Below are 20126 nucleotides of genomic sequence, written 5' to 3' on the forward strand. Positions count from 1 at the left end.
TCTCTCTCTTCAGCTGACTGGTAATGCTTTCCTCCTCTTCATCCCTCAGTAGCACCAGTAGAGTATGGGAGCCTGCATTTTTTCCACCTCCTCTCAGGTTGTCCTCTCCTTTCTGTGGGACCTCCCAGGCAATGGTTGGGGCAGGCCTTACTGGAGCCCCCTCCCCAATCCCCCATTTTCCAGACTTCATCATAACTCAGAGGAATTGGGACATTTCTTTCTGGGAGTAGAAACATGCAAACTTGATTTATGTTTTGTTTTGTTTTTAGAAGAAAGAATATGTATATAGTTATATATAAGACAAAAACGAAATACAGGTATTTAAATGCCATTGGTAAATTGATGCATGTATACGGTGTCTCCCCCCACCCCATCCTGTTGGATGTGTAGCATCCAGGATATTAAATGACAAAAACCTCATTAAAATAATAGACAGGTCTCTTAAGCAGCCCCTGGGTGAGAAGGTGTTTCCTTCCCTGCACGTCCCACATTGTGTGTCAGTCACAGGGGGGCTGCTGGGACTGTATTGCTGTGGGTGACCTGCTGTCACGCGTGGAGGGGAGATGCGTGGGGCAGCAGTGTTAAGAATAAGCCATGTCCGCTCTGCATGTCTTACCTGCACTCAAGGCAGGCAACTCCTCACCCTGGGTTCTCCCAACACTACCCTTTCCCTTTCACCCCTTACAAAGCACCCTACCCAAACAACAACTCCCTCCTGCTTTATTTATAAACGTGTGTTTTTATACTTTTGGCTTACTTACTTAAATCCTTTAAAATGTCCTTTTTTTTCTTTTCTTTTTAAGTTTTGGAAAAGGTAATAATAAAAGTCGTTTGTTGGGGGTTTTTTTGGTGGTGTTTTTTTTTTTGCACTGTGAGGCCCCCCCCCGCCGTCGGGAGCTGTTTTTAACTCTGTATTCATTTGTACTCCGTGTCTTAAAACTGTTTCAATAAAAATGTGATTTGTTACTGAGCGGCGGCGCTCACTGCCGACCAGCGCTCGGCATGGCGTGGGCCTGGAGGGAGGGGAGTAGGGCAGACAGGGCGGCCGAGGAGGAAGGGTGGGAGGAGGCAGGCGGCAACTCCTCCTCCGGGGCCGGGCTGGGTGCCGCTCCTCTCCTCCGCCAGCGGCCGGGCTGCGGCATGGGCGCCATGGCGGAGGGCGCGGCGCTGCGGGCCGTCAGGGGCTGCCTGGCTGCCTTCCCGCGGGAGGCCCGCGGTGAGCGCCGGGCTGAGCCGTGGGCGAGGGCGGGCGAGGGGGGCGCAGCCCGGCGGGAAGCGGGTGGGAGGCAACGGGGGTTGGCCACGCCTGTAACAGCCGTGCGGGAGCAGAGGGCGGTGGGGCGGGCGCAGGGCCTGGCGCTCTCCGAGGGCCTCGGGGCGGCCGTGTGGGAAGGACAAGGCGGTCCCCGGCTGCCCTGACCCTGGCTGGGCAGCAGAACCGGCAAATGGCACTGCGTGCCGTGTGCTGCAGCATCCGATTCTGTTTTCACTCACATGTTTCCCAGGTGAAGCGGCAGCAGAAGGGCCCTTGCATGAAGAAAAGGGAACTCTAGAAAATGTCTTATTTTCCTACATATAAAACAGCAAAGCAGTACTCCAGCTTCCCAAATCATTCCTGTAGTATCTGTATAAGGTGCATCTGATGCATGTGTCCTTCATGCCCACTCTTCTCTGGGCCCACAGCGTGGCCATCTGTGACTCATGGCAAGAGAGTAGTGTGTGGGTGGGAGGGGGCATGGTTTAAGCTACCCATCTGGCGCTGGCACCTTTCCCAACTGGCTCCAGCTTTAAACAGAGCAATTTCTGGAGCTGGTGGACAGTGCTTGCTTTCAGCTGAGGGAGTGCCTGTGGTGTGGGGGTTTTGCAGCCCTGGTGACTGCAGAACACAATTCTCTCGAGAGCTGCATAAAACTCTTTGTCTTTTGCCTGGACAGAGCTGGGGTGGTTGGAGTCCATACCCTATCTTGATAGACCTCCGTCCCCGCTGGAGTTTTATCGAGAATGGGTGAGTCCAAACAAACCTTGCATAATTCAGAATGCCATCAGCCACTGGCCGGCTCTGAAGAAATGGACTGCAGCATACCTCAGGTACGAGTGAGCTTTGGAACAGAACCCACTGGTTAATGTTGGTTGATCTCAGTAAAAGGCTATTCATAGCTCAGATTCTTCTGGGATTTGGAATGAAGGTGTTGAGTCCTGCCAGCATGTCCAAAACTCCTGCAAACATTGTGCCCTGTCCATTTCTGGTGGGGTCCAAAGGGTGGGTGTGTGCAGCTGACAAGATCAGGTTATCTAAGCCAGTCCAATTGCTGTGCTCTGGCCAGTGCTCCACCCTGTAGCTTTCCAGTTGAAGTGGAGCTGTAGTGCTGTCTCAGACTGACTTGTTTGTGGCTGAGTATGCCTTGTTTTCCTTAAAGAATCTCAAAACAACAACATTTTAAAATCACTGCATTTTCAAGGAAAAGTTCACTTAAGAGGGGGGATTTATGGTTGTCTGTGGATTAGACCTGAACCTCTGGGTTTAGAGCTAGATTCCTTGTGGAACTAAAAGCTGTTAGCCTCATAATGTGTGTATCTGTAAGTCTCTCTGTCCACCCTTTCTCCCTCCTTGTTTGCTTTTGTGCATGTGGCCACCCAAATTTGTCTGAGTTGAGTGGTCTCCAGAATAATCAGGCTCTGTCATGATTCATGACAAGAAGTGGCTCTACCTGCATGGAGGGAAAGGAAGGCCCTTTGTGAAGGCACCTTTTAGGAGAGAATTTGGAGGTACAAAAACTGCTACAATTGCCTTGACCACAGGGATCAGTTGAAGCAGAATGTGAGTCAACACCAGAGAGTAGAAAATCTAGTCTGGAAACAACCTTTCTGCGGAAAGCCAGGCTTACGTTTGCTGCCCATGAAATGATGTTTCTAAAGTAACCAGTGTCCATATATGGGGCAATTGCAGGTCTGGATATAAACCTTTGATTTATTTTGCAGGGAGGTAGTAGGTCCCAAGGTAGTGAGTGTGGCAGTAACACCAAATGGTTATGCAGATGCAGTGTTTCAGGACCGTTTTGTCATGCCAGAGGAGCGCCAAATGCCTTTCATGGACTTTTTGGACATCGTGGAGAAGAAGGTGACCTCTCCCAACGTGTTCTATGTGCAGAAGCAGTGCTCAAACCTCACTGAGGAGTTCCCTGAACTTGTCTGTGATGTGCAGCCTGACATACCATGGATGAGTGAGGCACTTGGTAAACCTATTTCTCCTATATTCAGTAAATGTTCTGTATGGAGCTCTAAAACAATCATGCTAGCTACACGGTGAACGTTTGCTCTCTTTCTGGATGTTATAGCTCAGTTTGATTTCATCCCTGTAGAAAGCAGAAGTGGTAAAATACTTCATAACAGAATAATCCAAGTTTTGGGTTTGGATTACTCTAAGCGTTGGTGTCTCAGTTGTGCAACTGGGTCGTCACAAGGGAGGCAATGTGGTGGCAGTGCCACATAGCACTTCTTTACGTGTAGCAGCTTTTCTTTCCCTTGGAGTCATGTTTCAATGTGGCTTCACACCATTGCTGCCAAAGCTGACATAACTGTGGTGGGTTGAAATTACCCCCCAAAATAAAATGGCCAGACCAGTTCAGTTGAAAGCAAATGAAGCTGTATTTACAAGCATCCTACAATCCACAAGTATGGAATGCAATGAATGTGTACAAAATATACAATGCTTAGGTGTTCAAGAGGAGATTGGATGTGGCACTTGGTGCCATGGTCTAGTCATGAGGTCTGTGGAGACAGGTTGGATTTGATGATCCTTGGGGTCTCTCCCAACCTTAGTGATACTGTGATATACTTACAATTTATAAACAACACAAGAGCCCTCCTGGACAAAACTGGGGTGGGTATCAACAGCTTCCTCTTCTTCTCCCCCTCCCCCCCTGTACACAGGACAAGAGAAGAAAGAAGAAAAGCAGAGAGAGAGCTTATTGGTACTTATCCAAAACAAAGAACATGGTCAAGGCCAGCAAGCTAGCAGAAGCAGCAGTTAGTATCTGCCAGAGCAAAGAGAGAAAGCTAGTTTATACAGACTAACTTTATGTTACTAGTCAGACCAATGGGATTTATTTAGACCTTGCCATTATTTTGCATCCAATATTGATTTATTTATGTGCTATCACTTTCTGTTCAAGATCTGTAGAAAGTTTTCTAGGTGCAGCCTAAAACTACCATGATAACAAAGGAGTGAAACGCCACACAGCCCTCACCGCCCTTGGTGAAATTACAGCTGTTTGTTTCTAGTTAAACACTGTTCTGTTCTGGTTGGTTTCTATTTTACAGTGTGTCTTTCCTTAAAATGTCAATGAAAATTATTTGCTGTGATCATAGAATAGATTGAGTGGGAAGGGACTTTTACCAGTCATCAAGTCCCATCTCCCTACGAGGAGCAGGGACAAATTCAACCAGATCAGGTTGTTCTGAGCCTCATTCAACCTCCTCTCTAATGTTTCCAGGAATGGGGCATTCACCACCTCTCTGGGTAACCTGTGCTGTTGTGTTTCACCATCCTCAGTATAAACAATTTCTTCTTTACCTGTAGTCTAGATCTGCCTTTTCAGTTTAAAACCATCACCCCTTGTCCTGTCACAAGAGGCCTTGCTAAATAGATTGTCCCCATTTTTCTTATAGACCCCCTTTAAGTACTGAGAGGCCACAGTAAGGCCTCCACAGAGCCTTCTCTTCCTCAGGCTGAACAACCCCAACTTTCTCATCCTATCTTCATAGGAGAGGCGTAGGAGAAGGTAAACATGTACACAGATGTGCTGTGGTTTCTCTGTGAGCTAGGTCTTAGGGATTCAGACTGTGGAAACAAAGTGTTGTAGCCATTGATTCAGGGATGGATGATAACTATGTCATGAAGTCTGATGGGCACTACAGTGGCTTCCCAGTGTAGGAGGTTGCTGTTGCTCACGGAATGCTGTTTGCAATGAAACTTGTCATAGTTACCTAGGAAGTTAAAGAACAGAGTTGGGGGAAAAAATAGCTGAAAATTATTTGAAATGCTTTTAAACATGACACCTGACATTCAGTTTTTGTTGCCAACATTGCTCTCTAACCATGCAGGGAGGAAGCCTGATGCTGTGAATTTCTGGCTTGGGGAGTCGGCTGCAGTGACATCTCGTACGTATCGTGTGGAGCTGTGGATCTTCTGTGTGCTTTCAGCACAGCTTTCAGTGGGCTTGTTCTGAGTTCGTGGCTCAGTAGGACTGGGTGCTTTCTCTGACAAGGCAGTTCTACTTTAGGATGCTTTTTTGCTTTCTTTCCTCTGCACTTCAGCCTCTGGGTGAATCTACCTGGCAGTGAAAATTAGCTTGGTTGAATACATTTGATAGAACATCACATTCTTACTTTCCACTCTCAATGGCTGCAAGAGAAGGAATGATGGCAGGACAAACTGACAGTTTAATATTACTGTAGTTTCTGGTGTGGAAAAGGAATTAACACTGATTTTTCTCTCTGTTTTCTTTTGTTTGCTTGTTTGTTTTTCCCTTCTTCTCAATCCTAGTACATAAAGATCATTATGAGAACTTGTACTGTGTGATATCTGGAGAGAAACAGTTTCTACTGCATCCACCCAGTGACCGTCCCTTCATCCCATACGGTACATGGTTTACTGTGCAGTATGTCTGGAGGTTGGAAGGGGGAGAGACTAAAATACTGGAAGATATGGAAGAGGAGGCAGAGACACTGTCCCCCACAGCAAACTCCTGGCCAAGCTGTCAGCCCATGGCTTGGACAGGAGCACACTGAGTTGGGTTAGGAACTTGCTGGAGGGCTGAGCCCAGAGAGTGGTGGTGAATGGTGCCACATCCAGCTGGCAGCCAATACAGTGCTACAGGCTGGGGTCAGAGTGGCTGGAGAGCAGCCAGGCAGAGAGGGACCTGGGGGTGCTGGTTGATGGTAGGCTGAACATGAGCCTACAGTGTGCCCAGGCAGCCAAGAAGGCCAATGGCATCCTGGCCTGCATCAGGAACAGTGTGGCCAGCAGGACAAGGGAGGTCATTCTGTCCCTGTACACTGCACTTCTTAGGCCACACCTTGAGTCCTGTGTCCAGTTCTGGGCCCCTCAGTTTAGGAAAGATGTTGAGTTGCTGGAATGTGTCCAGAGAAGGGCAACAAAGTTGGTGAGGGGTTTGGAGCACAAGCCCTATGAGGAGAGGGTGAGGGAGCCGGGGTTGCTTAGCCTGGAGAAGAGGAGGCTCAGGGGAGACCTTCTTGCTCTCTACAACTACCTGAAGGGGGGTAGTAGACAGGTAGAGGTTGGTCTCTTCTTCCAGGCAGGCAACCAGCACCAGAACATGAGGACACAGTCTCAGGCTGCACCAGGGGAGGTTTAGGCTGGAGGTTAGGAAGGAATTCTACACAGAAAGAGTGATTGCCCATTGGAATGGGCTGCCTGGGGAGGTGGTGGAGTCACCATCATTGGAGGTGTTTAGGAGAAGACTTGATGGGGTGCTTGGTTGCATGGTTTAGTTGATTAGGTGGTGTTGGATGATAGGTCGGACGTGATGATCTTTGAGGTCTCTTCCAACCTGGTTTATTCTATTCCTATTCTATTCTATTCTATTCCTATTCCATTCTATTCCTATTCTATTCTATTCTATTCTATATGATAACATTTTGATGTTTAGAAAGTGTTAAGACTTCCCAGCACGAACAGAAACCTTTTCTGTTTTGTGCTGCAAGTAGTTTGTAATACAAACATTATTCTGACACGTCACAGCCCTGTAAAGTAATAGATTCATTGATGCTTTGTGGCAGCCTCTTCAGCTTTAGAATATCTAAATTGTTTAAGTCAGTATTGTAGCATGGCATCTTTGATGTTTAACAGGTTTTGCATTCTGCCTCTGATTCTTTTCCTTAGGGAGATGGAAAATAAGTGGTAATTTAATGAAATATTCAAGTTACTAACTGAATCTCTGAAAGCTGGAGGAATGAAGAAAAAGAGATTCATATGGCAGCTTTACTTCACACTGCCCACTTTCTGTTTCTTTATATTGCTTTCCTCTGTGCCCAGTAATACTTTGTTATATTACAGTGTCATCTAGAAGATGGAAAGCTTAACTTTGTGCCTCATAAAATAAGATTTTATTTTCCCATTCCTTCACTTGCAAACCTTCAGACTAAGTGAATGCAGAGTGCTATGGGACACAAATATAAATTCACATAGATATGTGCCCTGCTACAGTATTTTATCTATACTGGGTTTATTTTCTTCACAGCCTTCCAGTCATAGAATCATATAATGGTTTGGGCTGGGAGGGAACTTTAAGTTAATCATCTAGTCCAGGCCTCCTGCCATTCCCTAGAACAGGTTGCTCAACACTCCATCTAACCTGGCCTTGAACACTTCCTGTGATGAAACATCCAGTTTCACTGGGCAACCTGTTCCAGTGTCTCATGACCCTCAGTGTAAAAAAATTGATTCACACAATCAGCAAGGTTGGAAGAGACCTCAAAGATCATCAAGTCCAACCCGTCACCACAGACCTCATGACTAAACCATGGCTTCAAATGCCATGTCCCATTCCCCTCTTGAGCACCTCCAGGGATAGTGACTCTACCACCTCCCTGGGCAGCACATTCCAATGGCTAATGACTCTCTCATTGGATTCCTTACATCCAGGCTAAAACTACCCTTTTCTCACTAGGAAACTTTGGTAAAAAGTCTTTCCCTCTTTTCTCTTAAGCCTGTGTTATACACTGAAGGGCTGCTATTAGATTTCCCTGGAGCCTTCTCTTCTCCAGAATGAACAACCCCATCTGTCCCAGCCTTTCTTGTCAGGAGAGGTGGTGTCATATGTATACAAATGTATGAAATACACATACATGGTGTGAATCATGCTTTGTAAAACCAGTTACTGCTGTCTACAGCTACCTGAAGGGAGGTTGTAGCCAGGTGGGGGTTGGTCTCTTCTCACAGGCAACCTGCAACAGAACACGACGACACAGTCTAAAGCTGCACCAGAGGAGGTTTAGGCTGGATATTAGGAAGAAGTTCTTCACAGAAAGAGAGATTGGCCATTGGAATGGGCTGCCCAGGGAGGTGGTGGAGTCACCATCATTGGAGGTGTTTTAGGAAGAGACTTGATGGGGTGCTTGGTGCCATGGTTTAGTTGATTAGATGGTGTTGGGTGATAGGTTGGACTTTTTCTCTTCTCTTCTCTTCTCTTCTCTTCTCTTCTCTTCTCTTCTCTTCTCTTCTCTTCTCTTCTCTTCTCTTCTCTTCTCTTCTCTTCTCTTCTCTTCTCTTCTCTTCTCTTCTCAAGAAGGGAGGTAACATCTACTTTTTATAGCATGTAGTGAAGACAACTCTTATCTTTTTGAACACCAGGTTAACAGAGAGAAACTCTTTGAAGGGTGGGCTTAGAAACCACATGTGCTGAAGCCATGGGAAAAAAAAGCAATCTGTAATATAGGAAGCAGTTGAAGAGCCTTGTCTGATAAAATTAGAAGTGAGGGGCTGGCCACAAGTCACCAATAACTCTTGTTGAGTGCTGTCTTATTTGACTGACCTGAGGAGAAACACCAGAATATGGAATGATGTGTAAGTCAGGGATGCCTTTATGACTTCTGAAAGGGAAACAAGACAAAATAGGAACTAAATTGGACCAGGAGAAAAATGGGGTTTGGGGATAATCATTGCTGTGAAGAAAGAAGGGTGGAATTCCAAACACTGAGGCAGTTCAGTATTCAGAGTGACTTAAAAAATTGAAATAATTAAGAAACTGGATAAAAATCTAAAAGGGCAAAGGGAAGGACACTAAGTTGAAAATAGTTTTGTCTTACTTTTTCTTACATGTGGTGAAAGTGTGACATGCCCTGCCATTGGTTTCTCTAAGAGCTGCTCTGAGTTGTGTCATTTAATTCACTCTGTGGTTTCAGAGCTCTATCAGCCAGCAACTTACCACGTATCAGAAGATGGCACATTTGAAATTGTGGATGAGGAGAGTGCAGATAAGGTAAGAAGTATACAAAAGAACACAAGGTAAGAGGTGTATAAAGGACATAATCAATACAGTAAAGGTAGTTTGGGGGACTGCTGAGCCCTCAAATCCTTCATTACTGGACAAAGAATGCCTAGATATTTCACTTACTATTCACAAAGGATTGTTACTGCACACCTCAAACCATTGATCCCAGAAACTGTCTTCCTTGCACCAAACAAAGAGATTCAGTAAAGGACTTTTTGATGAATCAGCAATAAAGGGATTCATAGAATCAGAGAATCAACAAGGTTGGAAAAGACCTCAAAGATCATCAAGTCCAACCTGTCACCCAAGACCTCATGCCTACTAGACCATTGCACCAAGTGCCACGTCCAATCCCCTCTTGAACACCTCCAGGGATGGGGACTCCACCACCTCCCTGGGTAGCACATTCCAATGGCTAACAACCCTCTCTGTGAAGAACTTTCTCCTCACCTCCAGCCTAAACTTCCCCTGGCACAGCTTGAGACTGTGTCCTCTTGTTACGGTGCTGATTGCCTGGGAGAAGAGACCAACCCCCTCCTGGCTACAACCACCTTTCAGGTAGTTGAAGACAGCAAAAAGGTCTCCCCTGAGCTGCTGCTTCTCCGAGCTAAACAACTCCAGCTCCCTCAGCCTCTCCTTGTGCCTGAGGCCTCTCCCCAGCCTTGTTGCTCTTCTCTGGACACGTTCAAGTGTCTCAATGTCCTTCTTAAATTGGCAGGCCCAGAACTGGACAGAGTACTCAAGGTGTGGCCTAACCAGTGCTGAGTACAAGGGCACATGACTTGATGTCATTAAGACTGAAATAGACTTCTCTGCATTGACTTTATTTTGGTTCTCTACTCCGGGCTCAATTTTGCTCTACATCAGTGTCACCCAGAACAATAACAAATACCTGTCTCAAGGAATAAATGGTGTATTCATAGCAGTACCAATATTTATTTGATTAAGATATACAGATCTGAAGGTACTTTACAAAAACTCAGTAGCCTTTTGTATCTGATGTCTCCCATTTTGCCTCTGTAATGTGTGACTAAACACTACAGCTGAACCTGAGCTGGGACTTCTGCTCTATTTTCAGAGCAGTGCTCATGGAGTCTTGTGGGAACATTCCTGTGGCACAGTAAAGTGGAGTCATGAGGTAGGGCATAGAAGAAATGAATGTAGGCAGGAGGGATTTCCCAGCAGGAAGGGAGGTTTTAGCTCTAGGGAATAAAATTAGACCAGAGAGCTTTAGAAGAAGAAAGGAAAGAGCGGTGCAGATAAAATACTCAAGTACTGAATGTAGGAGGAACAAGAAACTTCAAGGGCTGGAAGTGTTTTGAAAGTATGCCACAAGACTGAAATGTTGTGGCTGACATTTAGCACCTTTGTTCCTAGTTAGCAGTGCTTCACCAAAGGAGACAAATCTTTGCTTCCTTTCTTGTGGAAGGCTGTGTAGCCATGCATTTGTTTGCTGGGCAAAATACATGCTTTGTAACCTATTGAGTTTGGTTAACAGTTATTTTTCTGGAAGCTTTCTGGATTCTTTTGCCAGAGTCAGTAACACATACATGCACTTTTGCTTTTAGGTGCCCTGGATCCCCCTGGACCCCTTGAACCCGAATCTGGAACTATATCCAGAGTATGCTCAGGCAAAGCCTTTGCAGTGTACAGTGAAAGCTGGTGAGATGTTATACCTGCCTTCTCTCTGGTTCCATCATGTCCAGCAGTCACATGGGTGTATAGCAGGTAAAATAAATTGTGTTTCCAGATGCCATGGAATCATGATTTGGGTTGGAAAGGACCTTAAAGACCATCTGGCTCCAACTCCCCTGCCATAGGCAGGGATACTTTCTGTTAGACCAGGTTGTTCAAAGTCCCATCCAATCTGACCTTGAACACTTCCAGGGAGGGGGCATCCCTAATGTTTCTGTTGCAGTGCCTCACCACTCTCACAGTGGAGAATTTCTTTCTAGTATCTAATCTAATATCTTCCTAATAGCTAATCTTTCAATTTAAAATCATCTTACTGTTACACTCTCTGGTAAAGTCCCTCCCCATCTTTCCTGCAAGCCCCCTTTAAGTACTGGAAATCTGCTATAAAGTCTCCCTAAAGCCTTCTCTTCTCTAAGTGAACAATCCCCAACTCTCTCAGCCTGTCCTCACAGAGGCTATGTTCCAGCCCACTGATAGTATGTTTTGGAGCTGTGGTGAGTGTGTAGCTATATATCCCATAGCAAAGCACAGCTGAGACCAAAGGTCCTTTTCAGACCATCTGCCTCTTCTCAGGAGGAAATAACAATCTTGGCAGATGCCATGGAGCTGCCTCCTTGCAGTCTGTTTTGCTTATAATTCATATAATTGTTGGCAAGTGCTGGGGATGTAGCAGAAGAAAAAGTCTTTCCTAGTTGTCAGGTCTGGAGAAGGATAGCTATTTCAGTGATCCTCTCCCAGTTTCTGTTTCTGACATGGAGCTAAGCAGTCAGTCTGCTGAGCCTGCCAACTGCAAGCTGGTCATCTACATACCTTGCACAAAGAAGCTGTGTGTTTTATGTGCTGTTATCACACCAGCAAAAAAGGATCTGGGAGAAGAAAAGGAAACCAAAAACTGTATGAGTTTCAGATGTGGATGCAGACACAACGTAGAGGATACTGACTTGTCATGTGAGCTGGAATCTGCTCCCACCCAGTCTCTCACCCTGCTAATAAGCCTGTGCTTGTGTTACTGTTCCTCAAAAGCCTGGTCACCTCTTTCTTTGTTAAGATTTATCATCATCATGCTCTCTATTTTTCTTTCATTTTTTATTCATTCCCCAAAGGAGTTCCAGAATTTCAAGCATTGCTTATTTGGTGGAGGTGGAGGGATGGGGATGGCATGGAGTATGATTGTTATCTTGTGCAAAGTTTGCAGGGTTTGAGAATGCAGAGGTTTTGCTCTGCTTTACCTGGAATAGTTCTGTCTGCACAGGATGAGTAAACACAGTATTTCGGGCAACATAACATTACCATTTGTGTAACACTGCAAATATTGCAAGCCTCTCCCTCAGCACTTTGGTTTTTTCTTTCAGTGTTTGCTGTACTGTGATAAAAGGACAAGCTAGTAGAGCATTCTCTTTTCCCAGTACTCCTGCATCAGTCCTTAGAGATTCTTTACAAAAAGTAGGGCTGTTTCCGATTGCAAAGCCCAGGCCACTCTCTTTAGCTGTCAGAAATATTCAACAGTTGATGAGCTTATTTAGTCTCCAGTCTGTTGACTGCACTACAGTCTGTATGCACTTGGAAAATCTGCATTCTCTGGCTCTGGTCTGAAGCTAGAGCATATGGAATGGAATGGAATGGAATGGAATGGAATGGAATGGAATGGAATGGAATGGAATGGAATGGAATGGAATGGAATAGACCAGGTTGGAAGAGACCTTCAAGATCATCCTGTCCAACCTATCATCCAACACCACCCAACCAACTAAACCATGCAACCAAGCACCCCATCAAGTCTCCTCCTGAACACCTCCAATGGTGGTGACTCCACCACCTCCCTGGGCAGCACATTCCAATGGGCAATCACTCTCTCTGTGTAAAACTTCCTCCTAACCTCCAGCCTAAACCTCCCCTGGCACAGCCTGAGACTGTGTCCTCTTGTTCTGGTAGACACAGTCTCAGGCTGGAGGTTAGGAGGAAGTTTTACACAGACCATTGGCACAACATAGTCCTGCTTGGCTTGTTTGTTGTTTTTTTCTAGAATACATATGCCAAAATTAAAATGAGAAGCAGAATTAAAGCACTGTCTAAACATCTTGCCAGCTTCTGCTTCAAGGAGTATCCAGTGTAGAGCCTGAAAAAGAGTTGCTTTGGGTTAAGACAGAGCTGCATTGGCAGCACTATTCAAGAGCTCTAGTGTTTACTTACAGTATTTTTTGGTATGGTCAAAGGTTTGCTCATTTCAAGGCTCAGTCACTAAGGAGAAGCAGCCTGTACTAGCTGAAGTCTGTTTGAGGTCTGTGATGACAGGTTGGACTCGATAATCTTTGAGGTCTCTTCCAACCTTGGTGATACTGTGAAGTCTGTAACAGAGTCTATCAATGTGTTTGTAAATCATTACATTCTAGCCTTAGAAGTGCTTCTCTTTTTCCTTGTCTCTTCAGTGAACTATTGGTATGACATGGAATATGACCTCAAGTACAGCTATTATCAGCTACTAGATCATCTCACAAGAGCTGTGGAAGTGTTATAGCAGAGGTGGGGGACTCCAGCTTGTGATCTCTGTCTTTGATGGGATACAACCATCAGCATCTGTGACTGGAGAACAAAGGTGATTCAGGTGAAAAGAACTGAATGTTAAATTATCCTCAGCAACATCCGTCAAACAGATCATGGATATTTTGCTTGATTTCAGAGTCCAGATCACCTGACCAGATCTTTTTTTGTCTGCAAGTTTGGTAACAGTAGTTTTAGGTTTGTGTGTGTTGCCTCAGTGATGGTGAGCAAAACAGAACTGGAAGGGAGGCAGTCTTAAGTTTTGGAAACCCAGAAGAGAAGCCACAGCTGTTTGTTCAGATCTACAGACTGTTTTCACAACAGCTCAGGCAGACAAGGAGAAACCTGCTCCTCCACCCACTGGTGCATCAGGCTGCATCAGTCCAGCAAATGGATTCTGCTTAAGGCAAAGGTCCTGCCCGGTTCTGATTCACTAAATTCAGTATTTGTGGTGTTATGATGGTGAGAAATTGGAACTTCTTCAATAAAAGGTCAGTTTAAAAGCTTGCTTCTCTACTAATTTCTTTGTGTATCTAGGAGGACATGCAAAAGTCAGTGCTGGCTGTTTTCCACGTTAAGCTACATAGTTTTATTGCTGGTTTGGTTTTTTTTTTCCCCCCACTGTTGTATTTAAATGTGGCCACACTCTTTTATGTCTTGAGTGGTGACTTTGGAGTTGCTTTGCCAGATCTACAGTCAATCTGTACATCACCTGTGGTCTCGTGGCATGATCTGTGATTCTGCAGCTGAATGATTGTTTCACTCCTTTGCAGCCTAGCACATGCTCAGGTCAGCTGTGTAAGCCAGAAGCCTGCTCCTGCAGCCTGAATTCCCATTTGTATTTCTACAGAATGGGATGAGACTACAGGACAGGACTGGAAGGTGATCATAGAATCAACCAGGTTGGAAGAGACCTCCAAGATCATCCAGTCCAACCTATCACCCAGCCTTATCCAATCAACTAGACCGTGGCACTAAGTGCCTCATCCAGTCTTTTCTTGAATATCTCCAAAGACAGCAACTCCACCACCTCCCTGGCAGCCCATTCCAGCGGCAAATCACTCGCTCTGTGAAGAACTTCTTCCTAACATCCAGCCTGAACCTCCCCTGGTGCAGCTTGAGACTGTGTCCTCTTGTTCTGGTGATGGTTGCCTGGGAGAACAGACTGATCCCCACCTGGCTACAACCTCCCTTCAGGTAGTTGTAGACAGGAAGAAGGTCTCCTCTGAGCCTCCTCCTCTCCAGGCTAAGCAACCCCAGCTCCCTCAGCCTTTCCTCATAGGGCTTGTGCTCCAAACCCCTCACCGGTTTCATCACCCTTCTCTGGAGACGTTCCAGTACCTCAACATCTCTCTTGAACTGAGGGGCTCAGAACTGGACATAGTACTCACGGTGTGGCCTGACCAGTGCTGAGTACATGGGAAGAATAACCTCCCTTGTCCTGCTGGCCACACTATTGCTGATATAGGCCAGGATGCCATTGGCTTTCTTGGCCACCTGGGCACACTGCTGGCTCATGTTCAGCCTACTATCTACCAGCTCCCCCAGGTCCCTTTCTGCCTGGCTGCTCCCCAGCCACTCTGTCCACAGCCTATAGAGCTGCTTGGGGTTGTTGTGGCCAAAGTGTAGAACCTTGCACTTAGCCTTATTAAATCTCATCCCACTGGCCTCTGCCCACCCTCCCAGTCTGTCAAGGTTGCTCTGCAGGGCCCTCCAACTCTCCAGCAGATCAACACCTGCCTCCAGCTTGGTGTCATCTGCAAACTTACTGATGATGGACTCAATCCCCTAGTCCGGATCATCGATAAAGATATTGAACAGGATGGGGCCCAGCACTGATCCCTGGGGGACACCACTAGTGATTGGCTGCCAGCTGCATGTGGCACCATTCACCACCATTCACTGGGGCTCAGCCCTCCAGCCAGTTCTTGACCCATTGACACCAGCATTGCAACGATGTGGTAAGATTGTTTATGAAACCCCAAAGCTGGTATTTCTCCTCAAATCTTCAGACAGTTCCTTAGAAACATCAGTGATATGGGGGAAAGTTTATTTGACAACTACTAATTAGGAAAATCCTCGTTTGGCAGGATTGATTACTGTGAACAGAAACAGAATCATTCTTTTACTTTGTTTCTTTTGGGTTTGTTTTTGTTTTGGTGGGGGTTTGACGTTGTTTTGTTTTCAGGAAACGTGGTTCAAGTGTAAGGCATTGTTTTGCCTTTTGGCACTCATTCAGAAATTGCTGAAACCTCCAGAGGAATTAAGGGCAGGCTTTGTCACAGCTGGGTTAAGATGTCACGTTACTTCAGGCTTTCCAGCTCGTTTGTGCTCACTGTGCCTTAGCAAAGGTGCCCAAGCCAGTTTTTTGCAGTCGAATCCGGACTTCCACACTGCTGACTTTTGAATTAGTCTCTTTCTGTAGCCAGAATTAAGGCTAGCTTTAATTAAGCCAGAGAAGGCCAGCTTGGGCGCGCTGGTGGTACTGCGTGCCCTCTGAGCTGGAGTATCTGGGGGGGAGAGTGCTCTGAACTACATCTCCCAGCAGCCCGTGTGTGTCGACTGAAGGAAGCCGTCATGGCGGTGCCTGCTGGACTTTGGGCAGGGATCGAAGCCTGGCAAGGCTTGTGGCGAGCCGTGTCACGCAGTTTCAGGCAGCCCGTGTGTGGCCGCACAGAACGGGGCAGCTCCGGCGGCAGCAGCAGAGCCGGGATGGCGGCGCGGGTGTCGGTGCTGCCTGCCCGCAGGTGCCTGTTCGATGACCCGGTGCAGATCCTCGTTGCCGGTCTCCAGCCGCAGCAGGCGGTGACCCTCCGAGCCAGCCTGGTGGACGAGAGCGGGGAGCTTTTCCAAGCCCACGCTCTCTACAGAGCTGGGAGCCGCGGCGAGCTCGACCTCAGCCGCTCCCCAGCGCTCGGGGGCAGCTATTTGGGAGTGGAGCCGATGGGGCTGCTGTGGACTTTGCAGTCTAAAACGCCCTATAAGCGACTGGCAAAGAGGAACGTCCTGACCCCTTTCCATGTGGACGTGGAAGTTTACGATGGCCACGGGGACATGAGCCACTTGCTGGGAAAATGCACACATGAACGATGGTTTTTAGGAGAGGGGGTGAAGAGGATTCCAGTCAGAGAAGGTCGTCTAAAAGCAACCCTCTTCCTCCCTCCTGGTGAGTGTTAATTGAGTTCTGGTTTTCAAGGTGTGACTTACACCTGGTATTGTGCCCTATGGCCCCTGGATGCACTCGACAACCCAGAGCAAGGCCTCAGGTAATGGTTTGCTCAGGATGTGCTTGGTTCAGCTACTTGGATCCTCACAGCAGAGCAGGGAGGAGCAAGTGTTGCCCAGATAGGTCAAGTGCTGAGGCACGAGGATGCAGGGATAGCAGATTAAAAGTCTCTGCTGTTTTTTGGGGGGTTGTTTTGGGTTTTTGTTTGTTTGTTTGAATAGAGGGTGTTGAGGATCTCTTCTGTGGTGAGAACTCTGGGAAAAAGTGTGCTTGTTTCTTAGCTCTTCTGTTTAGTCCCCCTGGTCTTCAGCAGAGCTGTGAGGTGTGACAGCTGTGGCAGTGGAGTGAGGAATGATGAGGTGTGATGGGTGGGAGCACTACACTCAGTCTGTAGCCAGCCTAGGCTGGTCCAGCAGCTGCCACAGATCTCCCTGAAGGCTCTAGACTTATGTGCCTCTCTCTTTGGCTAAGGAAAAGCCAAAGAATGAAGTCAGTGGTGTCTACTTAGTGGAGTAGAGACTCCACTGAGCAATGTCACTGTATGGAATGCTTAGGAAGATGGGATATAAATGGAAGAAGCAAGGTCTTTAACTAAACAGGCATCACAGTCCACAACTCCATACGGAGAGCGCTGGGACTGGCTCCAGTGTAAAGCTGCTCTGAGCCTGAACTGCTTACGTTCCTTGGGTAGTACTTAAAATACAAATACCTTGCTCTGTAATGAATGAAAAGTCCCTGGCAGCTGCAGTGACACCACATCTTGTAATGGAAATCTGGCTATAAGAATGGGCAGAGCAGCAGCTGTAAAGAAGAGCTGCAGGAGAGCTGAGAAGGCCAGGGCTAGTTACCCGGATCATGCTGAAACCTGAAGTGGTGCAGGTTGGTGCTGACCTTTGTGGTGTATTTCATAACCCAAGTATTCCCTCTGTGGAAAACCTGTCAGCATAGTTGCTAAAGAAGTGCAGCTATGCAGCAATACTGTTTGTTCACTGACCCCCAGTGGCCTGGGAACATCTAGGCCAACATCAGCTGAAATTCATGGTGGGAGAAGGATGCCCAAGTTCCTATAATGGGTTCCTAAGAGAAAAAAGAAAAATCCAGATCAGTGTCCTTACAGTGATTGTATGTGAGCCTGAGAATGACAACCTCCCCTTCAGAGGATCATTTCTGATATCTGCTGTCCTGATGTGTGCTGAAGGGCCACTACTGGAAGGACAGCTGTGGAGACTTTCCTCTTTGATTATATACATACCCACACACATCTTTCATTGCAGGACCTGGTCCATTCCCTGGACTTATTGATTTGTATGGATCTGGAGGAGGTCTTGTTGAATACAGAGCAAGTCTTCTGGCTAGCAGAGGCTTTGTGACTCTGGCTCTTGCTTACATGGCCTTTGAAGATCTCCCTCCTATGCCAGAGGCTCTTGAACTCAGCTATTTTGAGGAAGCTGTGAACTTCCTGCGGAAACAGGAGCAGGTGAGAGAAGAATTATGATGCTCTTCCTGTTGGAAACTACGTTCCAGTTTTCTGACTGGAATGCTATGTGTCCCTGAATGCAGCTAAGTCTCTGAGAAGTTACAGGGGGACAGCATAAGTTGGTTTAAACAGTTACTGTGTTTAACCAGCCTCAAATATAGTGAACCCTATGCACTCGTAGCTAAACTGGAGGATAACAGGTTGACTGGAGGAGACTGTAAAAGAACAATAGCATGAAAGAAAGTCAATGCAAGTAAACCCATGAAAAAGTGGTATTCCAAAGGGGACCTTGAGGAGAGAAGATCAAGGGGGCTTGGAGATATAATAATGAGAGCAAATGTCTCACCAGGATGTAGAGCGAGTAAAGAGGCTTTGTCTAGAGGTGTCACCAGCAAGAAGTGTTGCAAGAGGAGAAATGTTGAGGAGCCCTAGAATTCATAGCCTTCTGAAGGCTCAGCTAAGGGATAGATAGGGGAGTGATATAATGTGAACAGGGAGAGCTCTAGAATTCATAGCCTTGTGAAGGCTCAGCAGAGGGATAGATAGGGGAATAATATAACCTGAACAAAGAGAGCTCTAGAATTCATAGCCTTGTGAAGGCTCAGCTAAGGGATAGATACGGGAGTGATATAATGTGAACAGGGAGAGCTCTAGAATTCATAGCCTTGTGAAGGCTCAGCTAAGGGATAGATAGGGGAGTGATAGAACCTGAATAGAGAGAGCTCCAGAATTCATAGCCTTATGGAGGCTCAGCTAAGGGATAGATAGGGGAGTGATATAACCTGAATAGAGAGAGCTCTAGAATTCATAGCCTTATGAAGGCTCAGCTAAGGGATAGATAGGGGAGTGATATAACCTAAACAGGGAGAGGGAAGGAGTAAAGTGTGGGTGGTCTTAGGTGAGGAGTGAGGAAGCAGAGCTGGAGAAGTTAGGTCAGCCCAGGAACTGAGAAGTTGGTAACGCTTGTCTTCATAACTGTGTTTCAGGTGAAAGACACTGGGATTGGTGTTTTGGGCTTGTCTAAAGGAGGTGATCTAGCCCTTTCCATGGCCACATTTCTACCTGGAATCAAGGCAGCTGTCAGCATATCTGGAAGCAGTTTTAATTCTTTCGTTCCCTTGCGGGGGGCTGGCTTCACTATTCCTGCCCACCCGTACGATTTGCAGAAGATGAAGACCAGTGATGAGCCTGGCGTGGTGGATTTCTCAGATATCCTGGTGGATCACAGGGACCCAGCAACCTGGGATTGTCGCATTCCCTTGGAGAGGTCCTTGGCCAAGTTCCTCTTCCTGTCTGGGCTGGATGACAGGAACTGGAAAAGTGACCTCTATTGCCAAGACGCTGTCCAACGCCTTCAGCGGCATGGGCGGGAAGCGGAGTTCTGCTCCTATTCTGGAGCTGGGCACCTGTTGGAGCCACCATACTTGCCCCTGTGCCAGGTTTCGGTCCACAAAGTACTTGGGATGCTTGTGCATTGGGGAGGGCAGTGGAGGGAGCATGCCAAAGCCCAGGAAGATGCATGGCGCAGGATACAGGCCTTTTTCTGGCAGCACTTGACGGACTCAGGTATCCCAAGGAGCAGACTCTAGTGGAAGCTGTCAAAGGTGATGACCTATTTCAGCTCTCACCGAATCTTGGAAGCTCACTGAAAGTTTCCTGGCCTGCTTTCCTCTAAACCCCAGTGTTGCATAGTTGTTAATTTTCATTCCCCAAATATTTTTCCAGTTTTTAGTTGAATTTTGTGTTGTTTTCTGCCCCCTGCTGCACTGTAGATTGGCACCATCTGACCTGCCCGTGTGCTGTAGTCATCGGAGAAAACCTGGCAACCCATCATGCAAGAGTGCATGTGTACTGAGCCAGCTGCACTGCCCTTCACCCTCCAAGCATCTCCTCTGGTAGCAGGGAGTACTGTCAAAGGAGCAATTTTGTGCTGAGTTGGTTAGTCTTTAACTAACCTAGCTCTAACCAACAGGTTTTTGGGACAGCAGACCGGTGCACTCTTCTTTCCTCTTGGTATCATCTTCTCACATTTCTCAGCAAAAATGTTGTGGCAGGTCTGATCTCGTCTAAGTGAAGAGGCACTCCTATGGCTTGTTTTGAAGTGCAGCAGTAATATTTTTTTTCCTGGTACCTCAGAAGCCAGAAGCAGTGAACCTTACCCAGGTTACTTACTGGT

The 20126-nt window shown here is 46.8% G+C and overlaps 2 protein-coding genes across 2 annotated transcripts; both read left to right on the forward strand.

Moving 5' to 3' along the window:
* Window positions 1-1149: 1149 nt before the first annotated feature.
* Window positions 1150-13744, forward strand: JMJD7 (jumonji domain containing 7). Its single transcript, XM_054161509.1, has 8 exons — window positions 1150-1216; window positions 1935-2088; window positions 2980-3233; window positions 5104-5160; window positions 5546-5641; window positions 8926-9002; window positions 10583-10742; window positions 13136-13744. Exons 1-8 carry the CDS (start codon window positions 1150-1152, stop codon window positions 13222-13224), a joined length of 954 nt encoding a protein of 317 aa, XP_054017484.1. The 3' UTR covers window positions 13225-13744.
* Window positions 13745-15843: 2099 nt separating this feature from the next.
* LOC104298858 (acyl-coenzyme A thioesterase 1) lies at window positions 15844-19849 on the forward strand. Its single transcript, XM_009898968.2, has 3 exons — window positions 15844-16413; window positions 17748-17950; window positions 18937-19849. The coding sequence occupies exons 1-3, from the start codon at window positions 15960-15962 to the stop codon at window positions 19537-19539; spliced, it is 1260 nt and encodes a 419-aa protein (XP_009897270.2). The 5' UTR covers window positions 15844-15959; the 3' UTR covers window positions 19540-19849.
* The last annotated feature ends 277 nt before the right edge of the window (window positions 19850-20126 follow it).

Source organism: Dryobates pubescens, chromosome 5, assembly GCF_014839835.1.
Source record: "Dryobates pubescens isolate bDryPub1 chromosome 5, bDryPub1.pri, whole genome shotgun sequence".
Classification (NCBI taxonomy): domain Eukaryota; kingdom Metazoa; phylum Chordata; class Aves; order Piciformes; family Picidae; genus Dryobates; species Dryobates pubescens.